This window comes from Spodoptera frugiperda, chromosome 30 (genome assembly GCF_023101765.2).
Source record: "Spodoptera frugiperda isolate SF20-4 chromosome 30, AGI-APGP_CSIRO_Sfru_2.0, whole genome shotgun sequence".
In the NCBI taxonomy this organism is placed as follows: Eukaryota; Metazoa; Arthropoda; class Insecta; order Lepidoptera; family Noctuidae; genus Spodoptera; species Spodoptera frugiperda.
The window spans coordinates 10594500-10612544 of NC_064241.1; the positions used below are offsets into that span (position 1 = coordinate 10594500).

At 35.9% G+C, this 18045-nt stretch overlaps 1 protein-coding gene across 3 annotated transcripts in view; it reads left to right on the forward strand.

Moving 5' to 3' along the window:
- The first annotated feature begins 483 nt into the window (after nt 1–483).
- LOC118269558 (uncharacterized) overlaps nt 484–18045 on the forward strand; it is a 470493-nt gene continuing 452931 nt past the window's right edge. For all 3 annotated transcript variants that reach the window (XR_007707431.1, XM_035584707.2, XM_035584705.2), the window contains exons 1-4: nt 484–649; nt 736–970; nt 1051–1608; nt 1683–1757. Coding sequence is in view for 2 of the 3 variants with exons in the window: in XM_035584707.2 (XP_035440600.1) it covers nt 760–970; nt 1051–1608; nt 1683–1757 (844 nt within the window). In the remaining variant the exon portion in view is untranslated. The remainder of the gene's footprint in view (nt 650–735; nt 971–1050; nt 1609–1682; nt 1758–18045) is intronic.

Sequence of the window (18045 nt, forward strand, 5' to 3'; positions counted from 1 at the left end):
TGTAAGTACTTTTTTATAGAGTAATGTATGTATATTAATTTTATGAAATTAGTTTAGGGATTACTTACATATTTGGAAATATTGCATCAACAGATAAAAACGTTTTAAGTTTAAATAATATAAAAAGCGCCTAATAACAGTGACAATATTTATACGCATTTCCATTATGCTTCTGTACCAAAAGGTGTACTTCTTCTGTGGTGGAATAGCGGTAGAACCAAAAGGTTGTACACAACACTTGATTTTAGCACAGTCGGCTAAAGCATATTTCGTACCGTTTGGCTACTACGCCATAAATTCTCCACATCTTTAGTTATAAAGGCCAGGTTTAAAACAACATAGAATTTTGCAATAATTTTTAAATTACCGTGTGTGCAACTTTAAACACGATTAATATTAATAGCACAAATTAATACATTTGTAATTTTTTAATAGAAAATCGGCAATTATAGTTATCGTGCAAACGTTCGTGCAAACGGGACCTCGGTGACGACACAGCATACGTCGCGTTTGCGTCATCATATCGTGAACAGCGCTCAAACGGGGAGGACGTGGGATGATTGAGTGTGGAGAGCATCATTAGAAACATTTTTTTATTTTTTTCAAATGTTTCTAATATCGGAATTATAAAGTACAAAGTTTAGGATAGGTAAATATTTGTGTTATTGTTCTATTCAATTTTGAGTGCCGTGTTTTCTCGTGTGCAGTTGCTAATCGCCTTTTTTTCTTTCTCAGGTTCCATTCGGGATCGCCGCCATCATGGCGTCGGACGAACAATTTTCACTATGCTGGAACAATTTCCACGCAAATATGTCAGCAGGCTTTCACGGCCTGCTGTCGCGTGGAGATCTCGTAGATGTTACATTGGCTGCCGAAGGCAGGTTACTGCAGGCACACAAATTAGTTTTATCAGTATGTTCTCCTTATTTTCAAGAGATGTTCAAAATGAACCCAACTCAACATCCCATAGGTAAGGATTTTGACGTCCATTAGTTGACATGTTGTTTTTATTGTTCCGAACTGCGTATTAATCATTTTCTTTTGTTTCAGTATTTTTAAAAGATGTTAGTCATTCAGCATTAAGAGACTTACTACAGTTTATGTACCAAGGTGAAGTTAATGTTAAGCAAGAAGAATTAGCCTCTTTTATTAGTACCGCGGAACAACTTCAGGTTAAAGGTCTGACCGGAAATCAGAATGAAGAAAGTTCCACGCCATCTAAACCAAAGCCGACCTCTAGGCCAGGCCCGAGGTCGTCACAACAAAGGCAATCTGTTATGACTAAGTTAGAGACTGATTTAGATTCTAAGCCCTCCACCACTCCAGTAGCGGTTAAGCGACCAAATAGGCCATCAATAGCATCAAATAATTCGTCATCTTCACAAAGTGGACCTGCGAAACGAAAATGCGTGGACCCATTAGAAGCCGGACCATCAGGATCTGCAAAGGAAGAATTTGTAACGATACCAGATGAAGATGAAAACAACGCTGTGGCACCGAAAATGGAACCCGAATTCGTTAATGAAAGTATGTGGGACGATGATGACGATGGCGCAAATAATGAGGAAACAAACTTCGGCGAAGATGACTCTAATATGGAAATGACTGGTAAATATAATTCACTTCCTTCTTAATTACTTGCCGATTTGTTGTCATTTGTATTAATAACTTTGTTGTTACAGCTTTTGATGGCTCAACGACAGGCGACGGCAATATTACTGGAGGTGGTGAAGGTGGAGCTGTAGGCGATGCACAAGGTAGGTTTGCTACTTCCATTAGTAAAGACAGTTAGTTCAACAAAGGCTTGAACCAGCTGTCTTCTTCCAGACTTATGTGATTAATATTCATATCAGTTTATTACATAATTTATTAATCAGCGGTCACATAAGTCTCTAGTCGTAGGAATGAAATTTGTAAGTTAGCATAAGTAGTTTAGATTAATTAGTATTGATTAGTAAACTTGAGATGTTACAGGTAAAGTTCAAGGTATGGTAGAGCTTCTTCTGAAGCTCGAGGTAAAAGGTATTAAGGTAAAGGTAAATGTCGGTAACGTTTTCATGTAAAGGTACTGGTAAAAGGTTTGGTATACGTATTCTTTGGTAAGGTAATGTATTCAAAGGTAAGGTGAGGTATGTCAACACGAGGTGTTATGGTAATAAAACTGATTATACCAGATGGTTATATGGTGGGTATTTGGTATGGTAACATTGGTATAAAAGGTATGGTAAGTGTTCTGGTAATGGTAAAATGGGGTGAATAGGGATCGAGAGGTGAATAGATATGAAGAATTTCCCTATACCTATTCACCTCTCTTCTGTCCCTTTTCACCCCATTTTACGGTGCTGTGAAGCAGAATGAATAGGTGCATTATAGTAAGGTTGAGCAGGTATATTCGCTCTCCCTATTCATCCTGTTTTATGGTGAACGGTTTTTTTGGGCAGGTATCGTAAAACTGGAGTTTGAAAGTATGTACCTATTCAAATCTTTTCACCCCGTTTTACCGTCATGACAAACTGTTTAGGGAGCCTGTGCTTCATGGTATGCTACGCACAGGTGGTGTCATTGCGTTATAGTATGCAACGTAGTGACTACGTACCGAATAGGTGCACGTATAAGGTAGGATTGATGTCCCATAAAACGGGGTGAGGGAATTAGGCGATTACTGGGAGGTACCTATTTGTATCCTAACAATTATATTCACCCCGTTTTACTGTCACGTACAGTAAAATGTTTTACTGTGTCACTTACAGTAAACCCCATTTTACTGTACGTGACACAGTAAAACGGGGTGAATAGGGATCGAGAGGTGAATAGGGACAAAAGAGGGGTGAATAGATACTATGAAAAATTTCCCTATACCTATTCACCCCTCTTCTGACCCTATTCCCTTAGGGCGCGTTCACATATAACGTCCGTTTTACAGGTCCGTTTAAACGTGTGTGTTATTAGCGTATGTAGTTGTATGAGCCAGTACACATATAATACAGTATTCCGTATCCAGTAAAAAAAACCGATTCGACAAAATAACAGCAATCCGTTTTACGGGTCCGTTAAACGTATGCGTTACAAATATTCGTTCTACAATTGTTTTAGGTCTACTACTAAATCCTAGAACTTTCATTTTAGTCCAGTCATTTGGTAGTTTTACCTGGAAAGTTTTCCGGGAGTTTTGAAAATTGGTGAATTTATAGATTTGGGTATGCTCTTTTCGAATTTCAACTTTGCCACCTCGTACAACCGCCGCTCGCGCCGCCATATTGAAAAAATGGCGCCTAAAAACGGTTTTTTATTAATATCTCCGTTCCGACGCATTTTACGAAAAAATATTTATCTACAAAATTAAACTAGAAAAAATTTCCTACGATTTATGTATTGATAACTTTTTCATAAAATCAATAGTTTTTGGCGTACGAGCGCCGCAAAGTATTATTTATCTGCACCACCACGTGTACAAAAAATGTGTGTTGTGTAGCAACGACTGTCGCAACCGAGGGCTGGGCTCGCTGTCATTGCAGAGGTAAGTCCCCTGTTTGAGGAGTGGCTAGAGAGGCGCCATGGCGTCCTCACCTACCGCCTGACGCAGGTGCTTACCGGACACAGGAATTTCGGTAGGATCCTGTTTTTGATTGGGCGGGAGGAAACGCCCGGGTGTCATCACTGCGAAGACCGCCCGGAGGACACGGTGGAACATATAATATAACACATATAACATCAGAAACAGGAACCTACCGAAACTAACCTGTGTGTACAACACACATTGTTTGTAAACGGTTTTTTATTAATATCTCTGTTCCGACGCATTTTACGAAAAAATATTTATCTACAAAATTAAACTAGAAAAAATTTCCTACAATTTATGTATTGATAACTTTTTTATAAAATCAATAGTTTTTGGCGTACGAGCGCCGCAAAGTATTATTCATCTGCACCACCACGTGTACATACAATGTGTTTTTTTTAAATGTATCAATTCTTAAAAACTAATTATGATATCTCGTTCAAACCAATTTTCTTTGAAAGTTTCCATTATATATATTTTTTTTAGTTTTCTTACTCACTTATTTTAAAAGTTAGAGGGCAGGACACATTCGATAGACCTCATTTTTCCACTTTGGAAGTGTCTATCTTTCAAACAATTGATTTTGACGAAAAATGGTTTTAGAAACCATGACGTATTTTTAATGGCCTATCCATAGACAACCATCACGGATAGGTTAGACGAAAAATAAATTTTTGAAGAGGTGCAGTGACCGCGCGCTCTCCCCCTCTATCTCGGAAACGGTGCACCGTATAAAAAACAAGTTTAGACAACAGTTGTAGAGAATTTTGTATTCTACAATATTGGTATTAAATGCAAATACCAAAAACCCATAGGAAATGAGATATTTCCAAAAAAGCGCAAAGAAACGTTTTTTGGGACCTTTGGACCTTAAAATTTAATAGTTGCTTACACCCTACCATATGTAGGTTTTGAGACAAGTTTCAGGCAGTCAATATACAAGTATATACAAAATTACAGCTGGGTATCTCAAATTCCGAGGTGAAATCCTAATTTGACTGGACTAATAATACTTTGTGGCGCTCGTATGCCAAAAACTATTGATTTTATGAAAAAGTTATCAATACATAAATTGTAGGAAATTTTTTCTAGTTTAATTTTGTAGATAAATATTTTTTCGTAAAATGCGTCGGAACGGAGATATTAATAAAAAACCGTTTTTAGGCGCCATTTTTTCAATATGGCGGCGCGAGCGGCGGGTGTACGAGGTGGCAAAGTTGAAATTCGAAAAGAGCATACCCAAATCTATAAATTCACCAATTTTCAAAACTCCCGGAAAACATTCCAGGTAACCCCCTTTTTATCTACCAAATGACTGGACTATTTCGCGAATTCCCAGTGTGGTCCCTCAGTTCACCCACACATGATTTGTTCTACAGGTGCTCCCACACAGCGGTTATATAACGTTATACAACAATGTGTAACAATAACATTTGTGTTTAAACAAATTATAACAGTGGTTGTAGAGTATGTTACATGCTGTTATAAATGTTACACAATGTTGTATTACGTTATATAACTGCTGTGTGGGAGCACCTTACAATTGTTATGTTATCTATGTGTGGGTGAACTGAGGGACCTCACTGGGAATTCGCGAAATGAAAGTTCTAGGATTTAGTAGTAGACCTAAAACAATTGTAGAACCTGGGGGCCTACTCTAATTCAACGAAAAACGAAGTTTCGTCCGAAACTTCGCAGATTGCATACTACAATTCTATTTATTGCGAACTTTCGTGAACAAAAAAGGAAGAAAAAAATGAATAGTATTTGATATGAAATAAAAAAAAAGACGTTATTTCAAGTAATTCTATTAGCAAATTAATAAAACCTACGGCCGAAGATTAAACGTAACTCTGGATTCGAGAACTGGAGTACATAGGCCCCCTGACGCGCTTGTGTAGCGAAACAGACGCGATGCAAACGCGCGTGTGTAGCGATACAGACGCGCGTTTGTATATCGATACAAACGACAACAAACTGCTCTACAGGAGAGTAGTTTTTCGTTGTAGCAATGATGATGACCAAACAAGATGCTTTTTTACATGCTTTGCACTATGTGTGCACTTGCTTGGCTTTTTGAGCCAACTTCCCTTGAACTTTTAATTTTCCATAGCTAGGAAAAAAACCCTAATAAAAATTTAGATTAAAAAAAATAAACAGTACATTTCTCCGTACTAACCTATTGTTTGTAGTATTACGTGGAATTTCTTGAAGACAATGGTCAGATGAAGAAGTGTGAGCTGATTTAGTAGTTATTAAGACTTAACAATATTGTCACATGTGTGACTTCACATGTGTGGTTTTTGTAATAAAAACATAAGAAATTTTCTCAATAAACATTTTTTATTTAATTGTTATTTTTGTTTTATTTCGTGCTAAATATGTACAAGACCATAGATACAAAAAAAATGAGAAATTTTATTTTGTTATTTTGTAGTCTAGGTTTTTTGCTATACGTTCAAGTAATTATAATATGTTCTTAAAAACGGCCATATCACTGGGATTGGTCTATCATCACCGATAGGACTATTGTAGCCAATAAACCTGATATAGTGGTGATAGACCGACAAGCGCACCGCACGATGATAATCGATATCACCATCCCCCATGACGAGAACCTCGTGAAAGCTGAGAAAGATAAACTCCTCGAAACGGCACGTATTGTGAGGAGGTTCCTGTCTCTGGAGCCCTATCCACCGGTAGCACGGTGGACCATGCTCCCGCTACTGGTCGGCTCCTATTTTTATATTTGGAAATGTTATTTTGGTTTTTTTTTTATATTTTATAAGCAATGTTTAAAAATACACACGCACACACACACACACAACGTCACGCCTTTTAACCCCGAAGGGGTAGGCAGAGGTGCTCATTACGGCACGTAATGCCGCTATACAATGTACACCCACTTTTCACCATTTGTGTTATAAGTCCCATGTAATAGGGGTGAGCCTATTGCCATATACTGGACACAATTCCAGGTTCCGTGCTAACACTGAGAAATTTTCGAAAAACCGAAAAAAGCCCAATAATACTTTGCCCGACCCGGGAATCGAACCCGAGACCCCTTGTTCGGCAGTCGCATTTGCGACCACTCGACCAACGGTCGAGTGGTCGCAAGGCAATCGTGTTAATAAATGTTTAAAAATATAATTTCTAAAATACTCATTTTAATTCAATATATGAAAATATTACTCCACGCTCAACAAAAATATGTGCCAAAGTTTTTTTTTTAATCTTTATTTATTTACAGGGTTTTTTCTTAAAAGAAAACGACACCCCGATTATTGAAGACAGAATAACAAAAACAGACACTTATGTGCCAAAGTTGTATAAAGAAAATATAAATTTAATAAATAACTTTCTTGGTTTCATTAACCTTTAACGTCACGGGCGGGGTCTGAGCAGACCCCACGCGCTATTTTTAACGATATTTTTTAAAATTGTCTAGTTACGATCGTGCGTTTCTTGCTAATCTCAGTGCAACGCGAAACCTGTCGGCAAGTGGACGTACGTCGCTCTTCTGCTAAGGTAAGTTACATTTTTTCTTACGTGGGGATACCTGCAGACCCCACCCGTGATTTAACGTGGTTACTTTTTTCACCTTAGTTATTTTTTTATTTGTTTGCTTTTCAGAATTGGTGTTAAATAAAAGGAAAAATGAGTCGCTGTCTAACTGAATATCAAATTGATCAAATCATACACGATTTTAGTGACTCGGAAAGCGAAGGCATAGGAGATATGCCTCAAGAGAATATTTTGGAAGAAGTGGGTGATATAAGTGACCATAAATCTATACATAGCGAACAAATTTCAGCGTCAGATCTAAAGATAAAAAAAGCACTATTGTATGTAAGTCTTGCAAAAAAAGTATTTGCAAGCCACATTCAACAGCAATTACCTATTGTTTACCATGCCAACCCAAAGTATGATTTTCAACGTTAGTTTAGGTTAGTACATTTCAAGGCTTGTGATTTTTTTTTCTATAATGTTTATTGTTATTTTTTCTTCTAATTACTTGTTTTTGATTCATATTTTATTAGAATAATTTAGTTAAGTTAGTCTGAAGTTGACTCTTTTGTTAAATTGTATTACATTAATCATGCGCCTAAAAATTATATATAAAAGACTTTTAATTTGATAAAAATATTCCTTACTCTCTAAGGATTGATTGTTTTATGTTTAATAAATACTTTTAATAAATATTATAATGTTTTTTATTATAATCTAAAACAAATTTTAATAAATATTAAAAAAATCGGAAAATATATGTGAATTTATATTGGGGATACTTCTGGACCCCACGCGTGACGTTACGTTATCCTAAACAACGCGTGTACTTAAAGGTTAATACGAGTACATATTATATGGTCACCCTTCACGCTGAATTTACAATAAAATTAGAATAATAATAATAGAATTAAAAACATTGCCTGACTGTGCAGATATACATATTTAGAAGACATTTCTGCTAAATGCTTTGAAATCTCTGGCTTTTCCGTTGTCATCTCAGGTGGGAACAGTCAAATACATATATAATTAGAACGTGGATTGAGGATCCAAGGAAAATGCGTTCATCTACAAAATTTACTCTGTTTTACTATTTTATACCTATACTTCAAAAACTAACACAACATCTACTAAATGATCATTATGTCGAATAGAATAATTGATCGCTCACATCCAGTAGAAAGATGAAATTCGGGCAAGACGGGTCGTTAAACGGTCAGTACAGTTCCACACTACTCGACCCATTGGTTGTCTCTAGTTTTCACCAGTTATGTTATAATATGAGCCATATGTAAAAGGACGAGCCTATTGCCATTGTTCAGAACACATGGTATCATTGAAAACTTTACGAAAAACAAAAATAGCACTGCCCGATTTTGTAATGGATCTCGAGACCCTTTGCTCGGCAGTTGCACCCGCGACTACTTCTCATACATACATAAAATTATAACGTCACGCCTTTAATCCCCGAAGAGGTAGGCAGAGGTGCACATTATGGCACATAATGCCAATGTACACCCACATTTCACAATTTATGTTGTAAGTCCCATGTAATAAGGTGGTGAGCCTATTGCCATATACCGGGCATATTTCCAGACTACGTGCTACTACTGATTTTTTTTCGAAAAACCGAAAAAAGTCCAGTAATACTTCGCCCGACCCGGGAATCAAACCCGAGACCCCTTGCCCGGCAGTCGCACTTGCGACCACTCAGCCAACGAGGCAGTCTACTTCTCTCTGCGAATATTACAAAGTAACTACGAATTACTTTTATACAAATTATGGATGTATGTGTTTCTTATGTGTAGGTTTGTGTTACTCTTTCACGCAAAAACTACTCAACGGATTACGGTCATTGGCCAGAGACAGTTTATAGTTTGGAATATTCAATTATGGAGATGTAGGTATATAATTATCAATTAGCAGGCGCAGCAGCAGCAGCACTGGCTCGACATACTGAGCTTGGCAGATGATGCAAGAGTATCAACGCAAGTGGCGTCCCATACTAAAGGCCCATCCTATTCCATGGGAATAATGACGTACTGCCAGGTCTCTTTCCATCGTTGCGTACCGAGGCCACTAGGCTCTAAGTAACTAACTGACATTACGACGGAGCGTTTCGAGCAAAACGGCCTGCACTTAAGCCGTGATGTCTAAGGCTGCTTATAACTTCATCAAAACGATAAGGATGAGGCAAGCAAATTATGGAGTACTTTTTAAATAATATTCGGGTAGGTTACGGGTATACAGCCGTAAGTAGAATGATGCCAATATTGAATTTAGTTACTTGATACATAATATGGCAATTGTTTATACAAATAATAGCAAAAAATCTACATGTTAAACATATGGCGAAAAGTTTTAGATTAGCTCCAAAATATATTGGATGCAAATCACTACTAGATGGCGCTACGTGTAACTTGGTCTTAAGTTTATGCCATTAGCAATATTAGTTTAATATCAATATGAAGGACCATAGCTAGTGTCGCTTATTAGAATTATTACATTTTTAGAATAAAATGCTTATAATCCATGTACCTAAGAAAGTATATATTTAATTTTATTTAGCTTGGTAACAATGCCATCTTACGTTGAATAGATGAACCTTTGTAAAGATTTTAGTAGTGGCAACACAAGTTCAGATTTCCTTGCCACATTATAATTCCAAATTTTCAAGTATTCTTGTTAAACGTTGAATAGAAAATTGTAAGAATAACTATTGTTTTATTGTATTGTAATAAGGAAAAAAATAAATAATTTAAATTAAAATGTAATCCCAAATTTTGAAAATACTAAATGCGTTCCGAATCACAAAAGTTCCTGGTACAATATTTTTAACAAATATACTTGCGTGTGCTTTAAAAATATGATCACCTTTATCATGGTCTTTTATAAACTATTTTATTGTAATAACAATAAAAATAAGTTATCTATCTAATAGATAAAATACTGTTTATTAATAATATTTTGATAATAAATAATGGTAGTAAAAATTAATAAGTTGATTCAATAAGGTCACAGGATCAACATCATCAACTTATTTATTCAATTATAATCAGAAATAATTAAAGACATTGTTTATTTAAATGATCAACAAGTAAAACATATTTTTTTTAAACCATTAGTGATGTGATTCTTGCGTACCATGGAATGCGATTCCGTTATTTGTGGTTGTCCGTCTTAACGCCGTGGAATCTATGGTAGCAATTGTGTCACTCGAGGATTGTTTACTATTTTGGGAAATAATAAAAGTTTGTTGTGATTTCTATTAATTATACAGGTGTATTATCAACAGACTTTTACCGGTGGACTGCAGTGATAATGTTCTAGATAATAATCTTGTGATAATTGTTGACTTGAAGTACCACCTTTGGAGGTGTTTACGTGATGATACAAAATGTTTGGTGCAATGAGAAGTGATTATAATTAGTGAATTAGTGTTAAAATGTGTAAAATGTGCTGGAAATACATCTGGTATGTACAATTCTTTATTATAATATTTAAGCGTTGGGGAAAGTATCACGACATGTAAACGAATGCAGGTTGTCAACTAGAGTATCAGGTATTGCGTTTTTATCAAAACATGAATACATTCAATTAAATTGTTTAAAATGATATTGGAGTCGTATCATTCATATTTCTAATACAGTTTTAACAATAATAAACAATGTTTCCACGCTCTAACTTGCAGCTTGTAAACATAACCTAAAAACTTAACAATGTTTAGATCTCTACTTTTCTTTTTAATTTTTCGTTAAATACTATTGGTAATTAATCGAGAAAGGGACAGCAGTTAGTACGTTTTCATCTAAGCCATGCAAATTATTTAAATATATGACGAGTTCATTTGTATTTACGTTAGATCAACTTATTTTATGCTTAGCATGCAGACGTCATTTTTCGAGGCAAAAGAAGTTGTATAGATCAACAATAATCCTGAATTCGAATGGAAATAAAACATGCAACACCATAAAGCTTTTCCTGTTATGAACTCTGATATCAGCAACTTTTGTTTTGAAGAATTATAATTTAATTTAATTTCTTCGAAAATGTTTTAAAAACATGTTCCTAATATAAATGATAAATGCAAAGACATAAATTGCCTATATGCATTGAATCATGATCTGCCAAAATTAACAAATACCTATCTGCACTGTAACTCTGTAGATTAGGTATATGTTATATATTTTTCAATCAGTTTCTTATCTTAGCTGTACAGAACCTTACATTGAATAAATTATTCCACTTAATAAATAAGATATAAAACTAAGCAATTGCATTGAGGCTAGGATGATGAGACTGTAGTGGAAATAATCCTATCTCATGAGTTTCATAACATAGTAAGTTAAAAATGTTGATAAATCACTTAGAAAGTCCACCTTTACTCAATCTTTATACCAAAAGGATTCAAACAACATAATATAAATGAAACATGTGGCACACCACTTGTATTATTTCTTGATAGAGATGATTCTCTTATCACTATCACACATGGTGATAAAAATTAAATTAATCTTATTTCCATAAAGTCAGGATGAGAAGAAAATTTTAAGGCAACAAGTGCTAAAATATAATATGTGCAATACTTACTATGATATCTTTGATTGTTTTATAAATGAATGGCTTTTCATGTTGTCAAACTATGTATTTTAATTTATTTAAAAACGTGAATTTTATAAGAAAAATAATATCTGTAGACCAGTGAATAATACTTCATCGCTTCCATATTTTGTTATATCATATCATAGAAATATAATTACCTTAACTATGGCAATAGTGGTCCCCATAAATATATTGTGTCATTAGCTATCCGGCGTCAAACGAGAAGTCATAAGCAAGATGAGCGAGCAATCTCTTTTGGGATTAATTCTCAAATCAGGCAAAGCATTCGTGAATTTCGTAGCTTTCTGATACTGAAGTAGGTAATAGCAGAATTTTAGGAAACAAGTGATGTGTTGGACCTTTTCCCAAGTTACGGTAGTATGCTTATCCCTAATTAGTTATTATAACTAGGAGGGTATTAGCGTAGTTAGTCTAAGTGTCATTATGGTACTATGCTTTTGGTGATATAATATGTATGTGTTGTCGTACTTTAACTATATTAACCACCATTAGTAACTTATGGCAATGCTAGTATGTATGTTTTGTCTAGGAATTGATTTCAAGACTATTTATCTCTGCTCAGACATAATTTTACTTATTGTGCTAAGTTCGTAAAGTATTACATATTATTTTGCATCACATTTATTAACTTATTTATTGAATATATTTATGTCAAAACAATTAACAAAATTACTTTCATAATCAACTCCATTTTGCCAGTGACATCCACATTAATTCTCAATATAAATTCATCTACCTACATATTTATAACAATCAATTGTTTAGTTACATAATTTTTTGCATACTCTAATATTTATATACCATTTACAATGTGTATGTTTGTATCTGTATTTCCCCACATAGGTTTAGTAGAATAATTTGATCATATTGAAGAGAAAAGGTCAACTGATTTAAGTTTTGTAATGCTAATAATTATTACCGTTGGTTTTAATATAATTTAATCAGCATTTTAGCTTAAGTCAACAGTGAAGTGTACTGTAAGTCGAAATTCTATTATCATTTGTGTAAGAATGGAGTTAATGTCATTTCATATAACTTAAAGATTTTAATTAATACCTAATTATCTCAGCATCAAAACCAGCCTTTAAACACCATTTCTCACAGTTTCTATTCACATAGTTGTTCTAGTAAATAAAGCAAGTGCCTGGGCACTGCTAGCTCTACCCTAGTTATGGCACTGGTTAGACCTATGTTAATATACAGTTATGTAATATATTAATCCAATGTTTGCCACAACATAAACTATGTTTGACCCTGTGTTTTTATTTGTCTCATAAAATGGCAGTTGATAGGTTAAGCTATGTGTAATCTTATATGTAGAACACGCATTAATAATTACTTACATTGACTTAAATAGAACTGCACTGAATATACACAGATAAAATACACGGCAAGTAAAACATTTACTTGTACATTATTGTCTATTTTCATCACTTATGGTAGTATTTGTTTTTGACTTAATTTTTAAAATGATATATAATTTATGACTGTAGTGTATATTTTACTGGATTAATTAGCTTGATGTGTCAGTCATAACTAACTGGGGCTTTCAAATACAATTTCTTTTTGGTTTTATGACTTATATGTGAAAAAAGGTTTGTTCATGTGATCATTTATTAAATAAACTCATTAAGTATTTTAAATATAAAAAGTGACTTTTTGTTTTATTGATATACAAATACTAACTTTACAATGTACATAGTTAATATTGTGTATTTTATGGTTTAATAAAATAAAAATAAATATTCCTGTTTTATTTTCCCCACAGTAATTATATCTAAGTACAACATTTGTGTATGTAATATTTACAATAATACTAATGACACAATTTCTTTCAGTTATGGGCGCGTTAAACAGCAATATAAAGAGTGATCTACATTTTATTCAGACAAAAAGTGGTCATTTGCAGTTGATCTATGAACCGTATATATTTGTGACTGATAGTGTACGTAGTGGTCGGACTTTTTGGAGGTGTATGGACTATGGCAAACGCTGTCGTGCCAGAATAACATCAAAAAATAATGTTTTGAGAATAACTAACCCTGTACATAATCATGCTGAGAATCATATGTCAAAAATATCGCGAAAGTATGAACTAGGCGAAGTAGTTACCTGTCCTACTGTGTAAGGAATTACATAGCAGTTTTGTAACACAAGCAATAAATAAAATGTGTCATTTTGTGTGTGCGTTAGTATTTTATTAGGCCTAATTTAAATTTTAATGCCATACTTCATGTCTTCTGTTGGTTTACCTTTTCAGCTTTACTGACGTTAAACGTAATTCCGTTTGTAATCAATGGCCGTACTTATTATAAATTTATAATTAATGTACGAATATTATTTCTTGATTCTTTTTAAATACGCGAACTGTTCGCACTTTACGTACAGTTTTTTAGCTGTAATGTTGTATCTGCCTATGGTTTAACTATCTGTAACTGTAGTTAGATTTTGAATGCATGGGTCGATGTGATTATAGCATAGAACATTCATGAATAACTAAAATTCATGTAGTATTGTAAATGATTATCAATTTTCTAGTTTTGTCTGAACATTGTGATCAAATAATAAGGTAATTGTGATTCTGATAAGATTTCAATAAATAAATGAAACTGAATACTTGTTTCCTTTAATTACATGTTAAGAAACGTGTACGAGAAGGCAGGTTGCTTTTGAAATTGTTTGGTTGTGGATTAATACTGAATGGGACAGGAACTGGCGAGGGGCAGGTGTGTTACACTGTAACGCGCCGAGGGGCACCTTCCTTGCTGGTCGACGGATTCGGGTTTATAGCACGCAAGCGTCGTGGTCCTCGCGTCTACTGGACTTGCCGCAGCCGTGCACAAGGCTGCCCCGCCAGGGCTCTCACCACGGACGGCAGGCTCGTGGCACGCGCTGGCAGCCACACGCATGAGCGCCACGCACCTGTCATCGACGAACATGCGCGCATTGAGAGTCTCATCGAAACCATTGCAGCAAACAATTAACATTCCCTATTGTTATAAATCTTAGCTTAGAAATAAATAATTCATCAGGTATCATTCTTGTTTCTATTTACATACGCATGCTCTAATATTTTTGTTGGTAACTAATGCAATACTGATCTAAACGCAAATACAAAATTATATTATTTTAAATATTTTTGTTACATGATGTACTGTACCTTATGCCATGAGCATTGCACAGTAGCTCAATAACTGTAAGCATTGTTTCATTCAGTTTTTCCGCTTTTCATTTCTTCTGAACAGCAGCTGTGTTGGGTCCACCACTAACCACGCACCGCAGAGCTACAAAATATTTTAACCACGACTAATAATAAGATCAGTTTGCATTGTTGTGCATGATGTAGAGGCACTGCAGAATTACAGCTGATAACGATATTGGTGGTATTTTGCAGTTGAATTCGTGATATCGAACCGCGGCAGACGACATATGCGGCTCGATGGTTTCTCCTTTTACGCGGAGAAAGTGTTTCCGGAGAAGAATAAGGTGCGATGGCGATGTACGCGGCGGACCTGTCGTGCATATGCACATACGCTGCACGACAGAATCTTCGCCCTCAGCAACGTGCATTCGCATGAACCTCCTGCAGGGGGCCAAGCAGATCGCGAAAGAAACTCGAATCGCGGTTTTACTAATGCGAACTTCGCTGCTCAAGCAAAGGCTGTCCTTGACGAGTAATAGTTATATGTATCTTCCACTAATCTCCTAGTTAGCACGTAACTAATTGTAGCTTATGGTGTCTAATTAACCATTGGTTCCCGTCGAATCTAACTATGCATGTGCTCCTATAAAATCATATTTTATTGAGTGTACTCAGTACTCATTCCTTCATTAACAATTAACCTCAAGTAGGTCATGTTGAAGGTAAAAAGAGCGCAAGAAAGCGGGTGTTTGTGGACTGATAGTACATAAGAAGTTAGCTTGTATTTGGTTCGAGCAATGTGCACAAATAGGCCATTGTAGTAGTAGAAATCTATCTAGTCAAGAAACATTACGTAATATTGATCTCATTGTGTATAAATGTAATTTATTGTAACTAAATTGATATTAAAGTATTAATTAAATTATATTATGTATAATATGTTTAACTTCAAAACTAACGAAATTGTGTGAATAAGCAATAAATCTCTTGTTGTACTAATAAAGCAATAAATAACCTATGCCTAGGGGTAAACAAACGGTTTTACGTTGGAGCTTAGCTACAATACATGTTGGATTAAACTAATTATTTAGTAATAACTATACGTACGTGTACAGCTATATTATTTTTATATTTGTCCAATCCATGTTTGTTATTGTTTGTGCTTAACAAATACCAAATATAACATTTTCACATTTTTCAATGTTAATATTTTTCTGATAGTTTGCGAGGTTTCTAACATTGGGCTTGTTGCATGTTGCTGACGATCTCGTAAATGAATGATCAGACATTTGATTGAACATTGTGTGGTTGTTTGATAGAGGACAACAAGTTCGTGCGCTTGTGCGTGGGCCCGGGCGGGCGGCCGCGGCTGTGGGTGCGCGGCCGCAGCTTTTACGCGGCGCACACGATGCGCTCGGGAGTAGTGCGCTGGCGCTGCACGATGGGTGGCTGTGGTTGCAAAGCCTATACACAAAAGGGCACGCTGCACAAACTGGTCGGCGAGCACAACCACGCCGGCCGGTGCGGACGACGGCTCCCCAACATAAATCCTACGCAGATCACCGTATCAGTTCCAATTTCTGGTTCCTCGTCTGCCTCACCTCCCACTCCCTTACTGGTACCTCGTCTCCAGAATTTTGACCCGAATGCTTGGGTAGTGCGTTATTAGTATCGCATATGAACTTGACGTAGTATTGTTGCTAGCCCCATATCAAAAAGTAGCTGTCGGTTTCGAATGTTCCGACTTGTGGAACTCGTGTTTGTCTTCATGGATGATTCTAGAAGTAAATATGGTTTGGATCAGATTTATTCTGTTACATATATTAATGTAGAAGACTCGAATAGATTTGATGGGTAGTCTAATAGTGCCGTCTATGTATGTATGTGACGTTTTCGTTTGAGTTCAAATTTGCAGTGATGTTAATAGTTTGTAGCATGTTTTAATTGCCAAAGATTGTGATAATAAGCTCATGTGACTACTTAGTTATACATTGATCTCAGTATTTTGTTAGGATAGGATAAATAAATGTTGAACTTTACAATTGTGTGTAGGATGTTGTTCATACTTTAATAGTTAGTTACCTATTTACTATTATTTAGTGTTCTTTTAAAATATCGAATTACCTCATAGAAAATATAAGTACTTACTAGTGAGTATAGTGTTAGTTAAATTATAGTCTTCCTATTTAAGATTTTGTTGTTATTAATTTGAAATTGTTTAATTTTTACAAAAAATGCTCATCGACTACTTATGCCAAAGGTCTGTGCCAAATTTTCTTGCTCATAAAGTAATAATTTCTCAAAGAGAAAAATATAAGAAATGCCTCTACACGTCACGTTCGAAACTCTTGTTTTATGGAAATACTTTTATAAATAATGTTTAAACCAAGAGCTCTGTAATAAATAATGTACTTATTGTAATGTGTAAATGTGCTAAATAAATATATGAACACAAACTGATTCTTTATTTATATGATTAATTAAATTATGCCCGTTGAATGTCGTTTTATTCTCCCATTTGTCCATCAATTGTTTAATTAGAGTTAGTAATACTCTTGGGTAACGCGAATTATGATTGCATGCTTAGTTTTAATTAGTTAGGCTTTCCGAGGTAAATGTTCCCTCGGACTTTACGTGGAAACCAGACTATAAATAAGTTTTAATGAATTTTATCGAATCATAAACTAACAGTAATTAATTTTTTAGCGCGCTTCATCCGTGCCGGCAAAGGGCGTCTTCTGCTTCATCGTGGTTACACCTTCCGTTTGAAGAATAACTTGGCCCATGGAAGAAAGCAATGGTACTGTTCCTCGCGACTTACATCTCGCTGTCTAGCCGACGTAAACACGGAGGGCCCGGAAGGACATGAGCGTATCGTGCGCTCGCGTTACGCGCACAACCACGCGCCGCCCAACGTGCGCCGGTTCGCAGACGGGCGCTACGTGGTGCGCACGCCGCACCAGTCGGGGCACCGCGCGCCCGCGCCGCTGGACCCGCACCACCAGCTGCTGCAGCTGCAGCACGCGCTGGCGCTGTACGCGGCCACGGCCCACGCAACCGCTACTGCCAATGCCTCGGCCGCTGTCACCGCCGCCCCTGGTGGTCCGCCCACGCAGACTTCGCCTAACGCGCTGCCGCCCTCGGCGCAGCACACCAACTCCGCGAAACCTCTCCTCGTTGATACCCCATGCAAGGAGGAGGATTAAGTTGTATC